The sequence below is a fragment of the Myotis brandtii genome, unplaced genomic scaffold, assembly GCF_000412655.1.
Source record: "Myotis brandtii unplaced genomic scaffold, ASM41265v1 scaffold384, whole genome shotgun sequence".
NCBI classification, from domain to species: Eukaryota; Metazoa; Chordata; class Mammalia; order Chiroptera; family Vespertilionidae; genus Myotis; species Myotis brandtii.
This window is the reverse complement of record NW_005364745.1, coordinates 2763255-2778651: the sequence shown is the minus strand read 5'-3', so window position 1 is coordinate 2778651 and position 15397 is coordinate 2763255. Positions and strand designations below refer to the sequence as shown.

General features: G+C 43.2%; 1 protein-coding gene across 2 annotated transcripts in view; it reads left to right on the top strand.

Moving 5' to 3' along the window:
* The first annotated feature begins 6443 nt into the window (after positions 1–6443).
* The window catches only part of IL7R (interleukin 7 receptor), a 23381-nt gene continuing 14427 nt past the window's right edge, over positions 6444–15397 (top strand). The window contains exons 1-2 of one of the 2 annotated variants that reach the window (XM_005872598.2): positions 6444–6624; positions 10410–10545. In XM_005872598.2, the coding sequence (XP_005872660.1) occupies positions 6543–6624; positions 10410–10545 (218 nt within the window). In that variant the 5' untranslated portion in view covers positions 6444–6542. The remainder of the gene's footprint in view (positions 6625–10409; positions 10546–15397) is intronic. The other variant, XM_014544885.1, reaches the window with a different exon arrangement.

The following is a 15397-nucleotide window of genomic DNA, read 5'->3' as shown; positions in this document are numbered from 1 at the left end:
CCCTGAGTCAAGAGTTCAGAATGCCTAGCTCTTCTGTGAAGAGAAAGGAATAGGGGCAAAAAGGAGAAGGAAGACACATGGGCAGGGCAGGGAGGAAGCAGTGATTGATATTTCCAAAACATCACCATTCTAGAGCTAGACCTACAGCACCTGGCTCAGCCTCCTCCTCTCCCCTCCTACGCGCTTCGGTAGCCTCTGAACTCTTTATGAAGGACCCTCTGGAAACATGGGCACAAAGCACTGCCCAGAATGACCTACGATTTTACTTAAATAGGATTTTGCCTTCAGGGGAGACATTATACAATTCAGGCAAAATTCAGCTTCCCATGATGAACTAGAAAAAGCCAGAGTCCTTTCAGTGAAAAAATAAGCACAGGATGTACCCTGAGTTCCCTACCTGCCCCTGCCATTATTCTTCATTGAGCAGAAGTAAGTCCTCTTCTATCGCTTCCAGCAGTGGAAGAGAATGTAGCTAAGAGAGCACAGGTTTGGGGCAGAGTTAGGGAATAGACTGCGCTGTTTGCAGAAAGAAAGGCAGTTGCTTTGGAAGAGATACAGGCAGTGCTTAGAAAGAAGAAGATGGTCAGAAGCCTCCACAGGAGAAAGGCCAACCGCCTTCCAGTCGCTGGAGATGGAATAAGCAAGGACAGCTGCTCCCAGCTGCTCCTGAGTTGGGAAGGTAGAAGCCAGTACAAATACTCGATGCGTGAGTTGCACTGTTGGACATATTGTCCCTCACCTGCCAAGATGGAGGCGAGAGGATGCATTAGGATCCTGCAGTATCTCAGAACCCAAAAATGCAAGTCAAGAGTCTCAGAGACAGCTGCCTGAGTTTCTCATAGTCCACAGGCCCCATGATGACAACTCAATTGCTTTCGCATGGTGTCCCCCTGGGTCAATGTATTGAAGTTTAATATTTGGGGTCACAGTTCCTTTTGAGAGTCTAATTTTTAAAAAATAACTTTACCCCCATATATTGCTTAGAGTTTCAGGGGATTCATGGAGTACCCCAATTAGAATCCCGGGTTTAAAGTTTCACTTCTCTTTAAAGCCTCTTAGGAGCAAAAATCTGAGATTAGAGAAAATGACCCTGGTATAAATATTAAAATTCTTACTTCCTCAGTGGCCAAGTGCAAGCTCACCCTACCCAGATCTAGACCCACTCACCTGATAGGTCATTTAACATCCTTTAATCCCAAGAGCAAATGCCTTCTCTCTCCTCCCGTAGGTGGAGATAGCTACTGCTGCCTATGTTCTCATGGACATACTTTTGCATAACAACTCAGCATACAGCTCTTGCAGAGGCTACTTGTTCTCCCCAAAATGCATTCTCCCCCTTCTCCCTTTTACAAATAGAACCTGCAGTTTTACTCGAGTCCATAGTTACTCCTTTTCAGACCACATTTTCCTTTCTCCCTTACAGCTAAAGTAGCCATGGGGACTACTCTCTGGCCAATAGCTTAAGAGTAGAAATAATATCACATATGCAACTTTCAGATCGTGCCCTTGAAAAGGAAACTGATTCCTTTTCACTTTTTTGCATCTACTTCCCAAGGACTGCAATGCTAAATTCATTGCTGGTAAGCTAACTTCAAATACATAGACAAGAACAACATCCTATGGAATGAAAGACTAGGCTGGGTTCCTAATTGAATGAAGGCAGGAGCTGCCTACCCCAGGGACCATCTCCTATGAGAGAGCAGTAAATTTTGCACCTTTGTTAGAGCCACCATATTTCTGCATCTCCTTCTTTCAGTAACATAACCCAACTGATACTTACAACAAAAAATTCTATATTAAATTCCAATGTCTTCTGATACCGATAAGTAAAATGCTTACATCTGGGTAAGCAAAAGCAGGTACTATTTCCCCATTTTCTTGAAAGTTTTCTGGAAGTGACTTTGCCCAGGGTCATGTAGTCTGTCAACAAACACACCTCTTATTTCTTCTTTTTTAGGAACACATGCTATTTCTCTGTGACAGTTCCATGAACATTACCACTCAGGATCACTTTTAATGTTGACTTTGCATATTTAGGTTGGGAAGTTATTGGATACCAATGCTGTTTTGGGGACTCAATTTACACAGAGATGCTGGGTTCTAACCTGGCAGGGGAAGCACATGACATAGAATAGAGGGCTTTTACCAATTTTCCCAGTTGTCTGAGTCTAAATGCAGGTGTGGCAATCAGCACTGCAGTCCCTTAGAAAGTGGTTTGTGGGAGGATAGAAGCTCACCCCAACACAAGGGCCATGGGCCAAGGCCCAGGATGGTCTCGCTTGAGCCAGATTTTTCTCTGTGGAAGGCTGTGCCTGACATCAGGATTATGAGCAGGATCCTACCATGAACTGTCTTCTGGAAAGGGCCTGAGAGAGAGACTCTGAGTTACAGAGAGGCCAACACCTGCTTCAGCTGCTCTACTGCCATCTGCAGTCATTGCCAGAAGACAAGTCACTTTCCCCAAAGATGGACACTCTTGTTTACACTTTTACTGAAATTTGGGCATGTCTTGACATCAAACTACTCCATTTCTGGCAGAAATGTCTTCAGCAAAGAAGGAACAGTGGCATTCCAAAGATGCCATTTTTGTTGCATGCAAAGACCAAGACTAAGATCTTGTAGAGACAAAACAACTTTGACATTTCAAACTCTGCCCAGAAAGAACACAAACGACAGCAAGGCATGGGGCTGAAGACGTGGGGTAGGAGGAAAGGGAAATGAAAGAAGAGCCACAACAAGGAAAATATTATGCTCCTGGAAATGAAACTTCATGATGCTGGGACTCCCCCTGACAGCCCCAGGGACTGACTCAGCACGCATTGATAAAATACTAAAGAAGGCTCATTTAGGACTAGACCAAGGTTAGGTTTCCTACAGCCAGATTCACCCACTTGACCCTCTTGAGTGGCTTTAATTCTCTTTTTCCACAGTTTTTGGGGGTCCTTATTCACTCCGCTGAGCTGGCATGGGTTTCTCTTCTCCAGCAGGAAGTAGGGGCTGTGGATCAAATCTAACTGTTAATTAAAGAAGGTAAGTGACTGTAGGGGAAGGGGCAGTTAAAACAGATTTCTTGAACATGTTGGAACTTTCTGAGTATTTCTCAAACATCAGATTTTGCCCAGGATACTCCTATAGCAGCAGATACTGTTTATTATTCTCACTGTTGTGTAGTAGTTGTTGTTTCACTCTATTGCCCTTCAATATCCAATCTCAAGGTGAGTCACCCTTAACTCTTTCTCATTGAAGACATATAGCTAAATGTTTAAGGGTTATTTTATAAGCTTTCTCTAAAAACTGGCCCAGAGAAACACTTTGCTTTTGAGACAGTTTCTTTCTCAAGGGCACTGAAAGAGATCATGCATTAGTGTCTGTCCCACTAACTTTATACTTTCTGTCAAGAATGGAAGTGAAATTTCTGCTCCTAAGAGGAGTCCAGATGGGAAAGATTCATAATAAGTTCAGATGCTCAGCCCGAATTTTCCCAGAGAAATGTTTTGTCCTTAACTGATGGGAAGTAAAGAGAAAAATCTGGGACTGGCTGGGGTGCACTTTCACCAAGTCGACAAACAAGGAACAATCAGGTAATGACACACCCTCCTCCAACTCTAACATTCCCGCTTCTCAGGGCCAGCTGCGAGTCACTTATCTCGGCTCTCTAGGACTGTCCCAGTTATAGCCAGAGGGCACAGAACCTACCACAGTACGAAATGAAAAGAAAATCTTTATGTGTTTTGTCTGTTTTTAACAAGTGGTCTGAACGATCACAGGAATGGCAAGGAGAAACATAGCTAGCTGGTTGATTCTGGGAGTTTACCAGGTCACTGTGAGAAACGATCAAATGCCTTTCCTTTTCATGATTCAGCGCTTCAGAGCAACTCATGAACCTAAAGGAAGACAAGATATAAAAGAAAGAAGAGAGACGGTAGCGCTGCGAGGCGATGTATGATCCAACCAAGTTGCTGTGTCCAAGGACTTGCTTCGCCCACAGTCCACCGCTCAGCTCCTGGCTTCGCAGCTGGGGGCTCAGGGGTCCTGCTGCCTTCCTGACCTGCCTTTCTTCTCTCTCCACTCCTCTCATGGGCAATAGTGACAAAGCAGCATCATAAATGTCTCTCATCTGGGGAACAGTTGGAGTGAAGCTGTCCTTCCTTATTTTCCTAAGTCTCCCAAGGACTCAGGAGACCTGGGTGAAGAAGGTAGAGAAGGCACCCTGGGTCCCGTCACCCCTAGAAGGACGAGTGAGCCTTCTCATTGCTTTGAGCTCCCCACGCTTTATCTGGGTTTCTCTCTGAGGTCCTTCGGCATCTCCTGCCCCACCCGCAGAGAGCGAGCACCCCAGTGGAAATCCCCTGAGCAAACCAGCACATGCTGTACCAAAATATTGTGTCTAGGCTTTGTTCTTTTAAATCTTCACAACTAAAGGAAAGAGATACAATCAAAATGATAGTCCACTTAAATGATAAACAAGAGAATTTAAAGAGACATGACCCAATTACTCATGGAGTGATAACCTGTGAGTAGTTCATGAGATCTGTGTTGGTGATAGATATAAGGTGTGCTTTCTTCTTGAACGCTTATTTCGTTTATGAAAATTTACAATGATAGCTTTCTTTTTTTATTATTGATTTGAGAGAGAGGAAAAGAGAGCAAAAGAGAGAGAAATGTGAGAAAGAAAGAGAGACATCAATCTCTGCCCCCTACTAGGATCGAGGATGAAACTCAGCCATTTGTCCTGACCAGAAATCAAACCGTGACCTCCTGGTTCCTGGTTCGACACTCAACCACTGAGCCACACCAGCTGGGCTGGAGTAAGGCATTATAGACAGGGCTCTCCATCTCTGTCGCTGGATCTGCCTCAGCCCTGAAGAGAGGTTCTCAGACTGGTACAAATGCCCCACCTCTTATTTTGAGATTGTCACATAACAGTAATGATGAGACTAACTCATAGAGCTTTCAAAGACTCTGTTTATCTTTTTTAATTTAACCATTTCCAAGGGCCCAGAGGACCGATTCTACCCAGTAACAGTGAATCAAACAGAAGCTCATAACCCACTGTCCACGCAACATCTGTGTCCTCAGTACCTTGGAGTCGTACTCATGTGACTTTTTTCTAAAAGAGAGCCCCTGTGAATCAAGAGAGAGCGTTTGATAGCCTAAAACCAGGTTCGATTATTCATCTAATGAGCAGAAGTATGTCCTTCAGAATGACTGAACCGCTCTTAACCTGTGCCTTCTTACACTAGTAATGGCTTAAAGACAAAAATCCAATGATAGCCAAGAGGTAGCCAGGCTTAACAAATATCACCACTTTATCCATGAGACCGTGACAGGAAATGTTTTGATTGGTAGACAAATGGAGGGAGAGCCTGAATCATCTCCCATTGTCTCAGGCTTCTGCCCTGCATATGTAGATACTAGTGTGATTTACATGGACCACGTGTTCCTGAAAAGTTGTGTGACAATCAGCCTTTCACAAATAGAATCCTATTTTATTTTATTTTTAAATAGGTTTTTATTGATTTTTAGTGAGAAGAAGGGAGAAGAGATAGAGAGATAGAAACATAGATGAAAGAGAAACATCATCCATCAGCTGCCTCCTGCACGCCCCCTACTAGGGATCGAGCCTGCAGCCTGGGCATGTGACCTGATCAGGAATCAAATCGGCGACCTCCTGGTTCCTGGTTGACACTCAATCACTGAAACACACTGGCTGGACTAGAATCCTATTTTAAATTCACAGAGAAAATAACTATTTTAGCCGATAAACCAGAGTTCAGCAGACTTTTTCTATAAAAGGCCAAGCAGTGAAGATTTTATACTTTTTGTCTTAGCTACTCAGTTCCACTTTTGTAGCACAAACGCAGCCATGTTTCAAGAAAACTTTATTTGCAAAAACAGGTGGTAGGCCAATCTGGCCCCTTAGCCGTATTTTGTCACTCTTAAATTAAATAATTCTTGAGTGCCAAATCTGATGGGTGAGGTAAAGTAACTACTAGAGGACAGAAAAACTGCTCCTCTGGTGAAACTATTCTCAGAGCTTGAAGGTGAACATTTAACATATACCTACAAAAAGTCACCTCCTTAAGTGCAGAATCTTGCTTTAAATCAAAACTCACCCCTGACAATTAACAGGTTTTTTAAGTTTAGATTTTTGTCCCAGGATTCCTTTTAAATGGGCCCCATTCACACTCTCTAATCTGAAATAGTTTGAGTCCACATTGGAATCCACCACATTACTTTCAAATAAGCACAGTGAGTTTGGGGTTGCCCGGACCATGAGAGAAGTAGAACAATTTCAAATGCTCTAGCTCTTCCTTGCTCCTCTGTTTGGAGCAGCAATACTTTCTTACTCTGACTTCCTGTTTCTGACACATGCCTTCTTTTTTGCCGTGTTTATACTTCCCCCTGTCTGTGGTTAAGTGAGTATAAAGCCTTAACACTGTAGACTTAAGGCTGTTTCACTCACTCTCGCGCGCTTTCTCTCTCTCATTCATTCCTACGTGTAGGCTCACACGCCTGCTCTCCTCTCTTTCTCTCTCAGAATGACAATTCTAGGTACAGCTTTTGGTATTGTTTTCTCTTTACTTCGAGTCGTTTCTGGAGAAAGTGGCTATGCACAGAATGGTGAGTCATTTCTAACTTTTCTTTAGGATTTCAGATGATCTCGCGAATGGCTTCAGGTGGCTCCCTAGCAGACCTGAGCCGGGCACTGGGCTGGAATGGAGGACGTTGCATGTACTCAGTCATTGTGTATGTTCTAACCGCCAGGACAGAGGGCTGGGGGCAATCCTGAGGGCTGGGGGGCAATCCTGAGGTGGTGTATAAAGTCTTAGAATTGTCCAGAGAAATGCATTTGACCTCCAAATGTGGATCTTAATGTTGGCCAATACCTCTGCTCTAATGAAAAGAACACCCATATGGAATGCAACAGTGGAGCCTGTAGGTTATATCTTATTAAGAAATCAGCTAGATTTTGTTTTGCTTAGCTTTTTAGGAGGTTTCAAAAGCATAACTTTAGTGATAAAATAACGTCTAGAAACAACAGCTTGGTCTGCACTTACCATTGTTGCATCCCCAGCACCTAAAAGAGTGTGTAGGACACAGCGGACATTCAATTATAATATTTAAATTTACAATATTTGAAAATTTCTTCAAAAAAGGTATTTTGATAGATTTATGTGAGATTCTTAGTAACTAACAATAGCTAAAGATGTGAGTTGTCTCATTGAAATACATTTAATTGTCTCCCTATTAACAAATTTACTGTCATCTAGTAGTTCTCTTTGGGACCCTTGGCGTATTTAGTACCTAGAAGATGCTGATGCCTGCTTGGTAAATAGATTGTAATTGCAACAAACCTGCAGACAAGGGTAATGCAGCAGCAGGGTGACCTGGGAAGTGGGGCCACCCATTTGTTCCTGAAAATTAAACTTTTTTACTTTAAAAGTTAAAAAGTATTTTCTTATCAAAGATATCACACGTCAGCCTAATGACTCAGCTTCGATGGTTTAAGTCAGTAACTTCTAAGGATGGAAGTCCCTAGAATATTTTCATTACAGGAATTGTTGACATTTCTCAGTGTGAGCATGCATGACTCACTGTGTGGGGGACACTCATTATTCCACCGTAAATGCTGCCTGGTGCTCTGCGCGGAGACACTTGGCACGGAACACAGGAACCTTACTCGGTGGAGTAAAACACACTCCCTCTGCTTCTCCCTGGAGACCATACCATTTTTAAAAGAAATAAGAATTCTAATTGAAAGCTGGGTTTCTCACTTCAGCTTTTTAAGTTTCGGACATTTTTAGGAGATTTGTGACTTTCCATCCACATGATCATCTCAAAATACTTCCCAGTTTGGTGTGTAAATTAATCAGCGGCTGTTTGCTGACAGATAAGTTAGTTCTCTGATAACCACAAGGATGAGCAAGAGAAATAATGACTAGTTTTAAAAAATCCAAACCACTTACACCTTTAATCAACTAATTCCTTTCAGTGGGAAGACATCTAAATCACACTACCTTGTCTATAATACACATTCCAACATATTCTTTTATGAAAAACTATGCTGAGATACTGAGCATTTAAAAATAGGTTAATTCACTACTGTTCAAAAGCCCTATGCAATTTCAAAGCCATAGTAATAACATCTTTGACATCGAACTCTTCTTCTTTTTCAAAGAAGCTCCAAAGGTTTCACATTCATATTCTCGGAATTAGAATTGTTATTTTCGTTACTTATTTCTCAAAATGTGTTAACAGTCATAGCGAACCCCTATTGCGTGCTTACTGTGTTCTAAGCCCAGTCTTTGCATTTGCTCCTCACGATAACATGAACTTACATAACAGAAAACTGAGGCTCAGAGAGGTTGGGGCAGCTGACAGAGGACGACAGCTCCAAAGCAGAATTGCCAGGACGTGCACCCGCATCTGTCCAGCTGTAGTGACGGGGACCTGACCCACGGTGCATGTTACTCTTACCCGAGACATTTTCCAGCTGAGCTCACGCAGAGCATCCTCTTTGTAAAATGACATGCAATTCTGCAAGTGGTGGAGGGAAATTGTTCTTGCCCAGTAATACCTGCTAAAGAGTCAATGAGCTACACCTCGAAACCTTCCCACTTCAGTGTATGGCCAGTGCTCTGTACACTGCATGAGAATATATGGCAAACTCTCTTTACCAGACGATGTGGCTGAGGGCAGGGTCGGGGTCCTGTGTTCTGCCCTTGTCCAGCACCTCTATACTGTTCTCTCTCTCTGGGTGGCTTTGCATGTTGAAGTATTTTGGAGACAACGCTGACCCATGGCTGTCTGAATCCAAATAGCAATATAGGTTCTGTTGTACGGGGTGGGTGGGAGGTCTGAGGGCAGCCATGGAAGAAGGTCAGGCTAAAACTACCCAGAACCTTTCCATTGGGGAAGGCACCTAGGTCTGGGGATTAGGATGAGCATGGTTCATGGGCCCTGAGGGGTGGGAGGCTGCCCCGCATTGTTTATGACCGTGCTCAGGAGCAGGGCTGAGCCCTGCTGACATGGCATAGGGGGCTTGGCCGGGGCAGAATTGTGAGCTGGGTGGATTCCAGGAATGTCCAGAAAGAGCAGTGCCCACAGCTCTCGTGTGGACGTGGCTTCTCCAGATGCAGTGCTTTGACGGAACCCACCTGTCTCTCGGCTGGTTGGCCCACTCACCACCGGCTTCACTAACTTCCCTGCCGACCAGCCGGGGGGTTTAAATGAAGGGGGTGCTGCTTGGACCTCTCATGGCCCAGGGGACACTCAGCTGGGGTTAACTTTAGTATATTTTATATCTAATTTAAAGCCCTATAAACATCTAGTCTAAGGATCGATGGGCCTGCAACAATCACACACTCACACTCGAGCGCTCAGAAGGGCTGCGGTGACTTGGGGTTTTCGCCCGTTCCTGTCTGAGTCCATTTGCTGACAGATTTTTCTCTATTATATATTGTGAAGTATACATACAAAATGTCTATTTCAACATAGGGCCTTCAACTGTGACAGAACTTTCCCAAAGTGACTGTAAAAAAGTTCTGGTTCCCCAAATGCTCTTCAGAATGTGCTCGTATCTATGAGATAAGTTATCTATTAGAGGTCGATAAGCACAGAAGCAGTACCTATAAGATTTATGGGAAAGTCCATGAGATCTAAGTCCTGTCAGACCTAATTTCTTTTTTTTTAATCTTTATTGTTGAAAGTATTACATATGTCCCCTTTTTTTCGCCCATCGACCCCCTCCGGGCCACCCTAAATTTTTTTTTCTAATCACATTTGCCTCAGTTGGTAGCTTAAGACAAATTACCTTAAATAAATCTCCACACAACAGAGCTAACCAAAGGTGCTTTTGGTTGGGACGCCTATTTAGGCAACGGAAAGCTACCCCTTGACTGTAAGACTTCTGTCACCTTCCTTCATTCAAAGACACTCTTGAGAGGGAGTACATGGAGATTTGTAATAAAGTCAAAGGCTAGGTTAGGTAGCATATGAATATGGAGAGAACGTATCTCTTACTTGAAATGTACAAACAACAGAAGAAATCACCGTTTAAATAAAGAAAAGACTGTGCTTAGTGCTTCCTTCTAGATCTCTAGGGCGTTAACCCAATGGCAGGAATATCTAGAAATATTCGGAGGTCATTTCTTGATTGCAATTGTTCTTTTGTTTCTACTAGAAAAATCTATGTTCATTTGGGTTTTCTTTTGGTTTGGGTTGATTTTAATTTAGTTTGGTTTTGAAAGCTTTTTCTCGTCTTTGCCTTTGGGCTTTTCTTCTTTAGAAAAACTATACCCACTTCTTCATGTCCGCCCCCGAAGGCTGCCCTTTCACTCACGTCACTGCACCTCTCAAACGCGTGCACCCATCGGCCTCACTGACAGCGAGTTTGTTCTCCCCAGGAGACTTGGAAGACGCGGAGCCCGACTACTCGTTCTCCTGCTACAGCCAGCTGGAGGTGGACGGCTCCCAGCACCTGCTCAGCTGTGCTTTTGATGACCCGGACGTCAACAGCACCCACCTGGAATTTGAAATATGGTGAGAAGTGGGGGCTCCGATGGGTCCTTAGAAATCTGTCTTTTCCCGTGCTGTGCGGCAACGGTGGCAGAGGAGGGAGTGTGGGGGCTGATTATCCAATAGTACAATCAATCGAATGAATTCACAGGCGTCCTGGACTCCTTGTCCTTCGCCAGGAGACTCTTGCAAAGAAACTACCAGGTTCATCTTTCAATTCCGGCTGCTACAGCCAAATGACGGTATGGATCTTGGAGATCCCGCCTCCCTCCTGACTTCATAGCAGAATTTAAATCCTGCTTCACCTAAAAAAAGTCTCTTGGCCTGACAGGAGACAGTCTCGTGTCTTCAAGCTGCACTCTGGTGCCTGGTTTCGAATGCCACCACCACCACCTACCAGCTTTGGACCTACAGCTCGCTATGTAACTTATCTCTGCAGGTTTCTTCCTATGTTAAATGAGATATACTACCTCACAGGGAGGGTGTGATGACTAAATAATTTAATCCTTTAGTAATTTAATTAGAAAACATAGCCAGTATGTAATAAGTAATGAAAATAGGCATTAAGTTAAAAAAAAATCTATGAATATAGATCAAACTTTCACCTTCCTAACACAGTTTGACTTTAGGTTCTATTTTTAATATCAATTTTCCAAGAACCCACAGGAATAAATTGGCTCTTGGCTTCTTGCAGCCTCAGAGGAAAGGCCAAGAAGCAGAGAAAGTCTCTGTTTTGAAAGTCTGGTAAGAGCTCAGAGAGCTGCATCTTCTCCTTCCTCTACAAATCAGCTCTTGGCTGTTCAGAGTTACGATCTCTGGTGACCAGAAAAAAAAAGACTCTAACCTGAAATTCTGGCGTGTGGCTATCTCCAAATTTCTATCAGATGACCTAATTTTAGTTGGTTTCCTTGTAAGGAAAGTGGGTCAGGATCCACCAGCAGTAAGAGGCCTTCTTAAATTCTGTAGACACTCAGCCAATCCTCGCCCCCTGATATGGGGTCCAGAAAAGCCCTGAATTCCATGTCATACATTAATTTAATTTACAGGAGCTTCCTGCATCTGTTCATGCAGAGATCCCTGCTGCAGTCACTGGACTGATATGGTCTTGAACTTGAATTTCATAGCATGTTCCCCATCTGCCTCTGTCAGTTCACTTCTGTAGCACTCTTTCCAGGAATAAAATATGTCGAGAGAATAGGAACTGACACTATCCAGAGTCTGTGCTCCAACTAGACCACACGAAAACACCAAACAACTCATGCAAATGATGCGCTCCTTTTTATGAGCAAAACCTCCTTCAAACATAGAGGTTTGACTCTGGGTTCCCCACACCGCCGTTGGTGGACTTCAGTGATCACTGTGGTTTCCCTTAGGGAGTCTGAGGCTGGCCTTTCTGCCCACTTTCACTCACAGGCCATCTGACCACTTCCATGCCCACTTGAGCAAACTTTCCCATGTCCTTTAGCAGGTCTTGATATTTCCTGCTGTATTTTAATCTATCCATAGTCCCCATTTGGGTTTTTTAATTGGATTCAGATATTTCCATTGGAAACGAATCTCCTTAACACATGTTTTCAGTGTGAAACAATAAGTATGAACTCCTTAGTAGGTCATGGTGCTATTTTCACAAAGGTATCTACACCTTGAGAGTGGACGGGTGGAACTCCTAGGTTCAGAGTGGACCACGTATCTTAAATTAAATTTACTTAAACGAAGAGCTGTATTTGCTGCTTAGATTGGGTTTCTTTTCCACCCTGAAATTAACTTTATGGAGCTCCCTCCCCCCTTTAATATAAATTTATAGAAACTGGACATCGCTGAAAATTGTGCTTTCTGCTAACATCATTGCACAGGTGGGATTATTGCCTGAAACCAGGTGCTGTTTCCCAGCGGGCTTACCTGGGGCATTTGTTAGATGAATTTACCACCGGCCTGATCTGGCCGTCATCTCTCAGGTTTAGAAACCTAGTTGCTTCGTGTTCAATGTGAAAATCCGTCTCTCAGGGATGGACTTGAATTAGGCAAAATCACAGAGCTGGAACACCAGCATACCAAGTGACTACTTCACAGTCATAGATACAACTCTCATAGAGACCTGAAGATTCCTACTGGGCTCAGGGTGGCATTTGGGGAAGGAGGGACAGAGAGGGCCCATAGGTTTCATATGAGTATAAATCTACTCTCACTGGGGGAACCTGAAAATATTTCATTTGCCAGAACTCTAGCTAGCTGTCAGGTACCTGGAGTGACAAAGCAGAGGAGCTGGGAATAGGCATCTAGGTTGGAATTCAAAACTAGCTCTGTGACCCCAGGGGATTAATTCAGCTTTCTGATCATAACAATTGCCTCGCATTGGGATAGAAACATGAGCAACTAACATAGGTCAGTGCCTGGAATGGTACATAATGCTCTCAGTAGCATGATTTTCATTTTAAATGTGATCAAAAGGTTATTCAGTAAATATAGAAGCAAACCAAGAAAATTTGTTTGTTGATTTTAAGGCTAGAGTTATTTGGTTCAGATCTCAATGTGATTAAATTTTTGAAACAAGTCCCCAGCATTTAAATATCTAGGTAGCTCTGTAAAAATCAGGTTTCATAATACTGGGCACATACATCAAAAAATAGATGAACAGCATTCTGGCTGCCTCTATAGATGGGGACTTAAATATCAGTCCTAAAGTTAGGCCCTCGTTTCTCATTTATATCACCTGCATCGGTACTTGAATTTGGGCCCCTGCCTTTTAGGTGTTTGCATAATTTTTATAGTCAGTTCTCAGAAGGCAATTGCACGTTCTTTATTTCCACATTCTTGGGGGCACCACAGTCACTGCCATGAACGCCTACAGTTACCACTTCAAATGTGCCATGTTTTGTTTTCCTCAATTACCACCCATGTCGCAGGCTACACCCTGCTGATTGATTCTACCTCACACTCTAGACTTCACTAGCAATATTTGTCAAGTGTTGGTAATGTAGTCCTCTCTGTAATAAACTACACTGACTTTCAAAGTTGTCCCATATTTTCAAGGTAGATCCTGTTTTTCAGGGCCAAATAAGGAATGAAATAATTTTTGATTTTAATGTTTCCATGTAAATATCACATCACACTAAACTATAAAAGACTGCAGAAATTTTAGGAAGATGAAGGTGGGGTAAAGAACAGGGGCTGCCCTAGCCAGTTTGGCTCAGTTGATAGAGCGTCGGCCTGCAGACTGAAGGGTCCTGGGTTCGACTCCAGTCAAGGGCACGTGCCTGGGTTGCAGGCTCGATCCCCAGTAGGGGGCATGCAGGAGGCAGCCAGGAAGGAAGGAAGGAAGGAAGGAAGGAAGGAAGGAAGGAAGGAAGGAAGGAAGGAAGGAAGGAAGGAAGGAAGGAAGGAAGGAAGGAAGGAAGGAAGGAAGGAAGGAAGGAAGGAAGGAAGGAAGGAAGGAAGGAAGGAAGGAAGGAAGGAAGGAAGGAAGGAAGGAAGGAAGGAAGGAAGGAAGGAAGGAAGGAAGGAAGGAAGGAAGGAAGGAAGGAAGGAAGGAAGGAAGGAAGGAAGGAAGGAAGGAAGGAAGGAAGAAACAGGGCTGTGGTCTCCGGCAGTCTCTCCCTATTTTCAGAACAAGGGGATCTGTGTGAGTGATTTAGAGTTGATGTCCCCATGGAAGGTCCCACAGGGTCAAATCTGTTAGCCTATAGTACTACTCGATACCTTTCCTTAAATACCCAAGAATGGTTTTATCCAACAGAAATACAATACAATTCACAAATGTGTGAGCCAGGTGTGAAATTTTAATTTTCTAACAGCCACATTTTTAAAAGGAAAATAACAGGTGAAATTAATTTTAATAATATATTTTATTTAACCTAATATATCCAAAATATTATCAACCTGTAATCAATATGCATATTCTACATTCTTTTTTGCATACTAAACCTTCCAAATCTGCTGCGTATTTCATATTAAGAGCACATCTCAATTCAGACTAGCCATATTTCAAGTGTTCAATAAGTATGTGGATAGTGGCTATTGTGTTAGACCATGGAGTCCCAGAACATTCCTAACCCTGGCAATAAATACATAGTTAGCAACCAAGTAAATTGTTTTAATTTAGTTAAGTACATTGAAATGAATTGGATAGAATTGAGTTGAACTACGCATGGGGGCACACTAAGTTTCCTCCAATCACCTGAAGCCAGGGTCAGTGGCTCGAAGCGAGACTCTCTGCTCCAGGCCACCGTTTTATCTTAGTCTCCTGACAAGGCTTCCCCCACTCCACCCCCGCTCCATAAAGCAGCTCCTAGAATTCAGAGCCCTTAAAAGGATGCCCAGGCTCACAAGACAGCCATATGATGATCTTCATACTCCATTGTTCTTTCATCTCCTTCCCCCAAAAGTGGGAATGAACTGAGAATACCATTTTAGATTCTTCTTAAACTTCCAACAGTACCAGGAACTTGCTACATGTTAAGGATCTATAGCAGAATATGCCACACATGCTTTACTTCCCAATATATTCTACACTCAATGATTGAACTAAAAGCCATTATTCTTCTAATTTCTCCACATCACATATTTACCCGAACTTTAGAAATAGGACCCTGCCTCAATACACCCCTTCTATCCTTATTCATCAAATCATGCCAATGTTGCCATCTTCAAAACTTCCTGTCTGACACTCCTCCCAAGGAGTGGCCCCCGGTATCCATCTAGCTTACCTTAAACACTGGCTTTTTACTTGTACTCTACGCCAAGTGGGAAAACGCATTTAGCCCCCAAAAAGAACACACCCTTGAGAAACTCCAACAAATATAAGTACACACACACACACACACACACACACACACACACATACTCAAAACCAGAACAACTATATACCCCTAAAAGATAA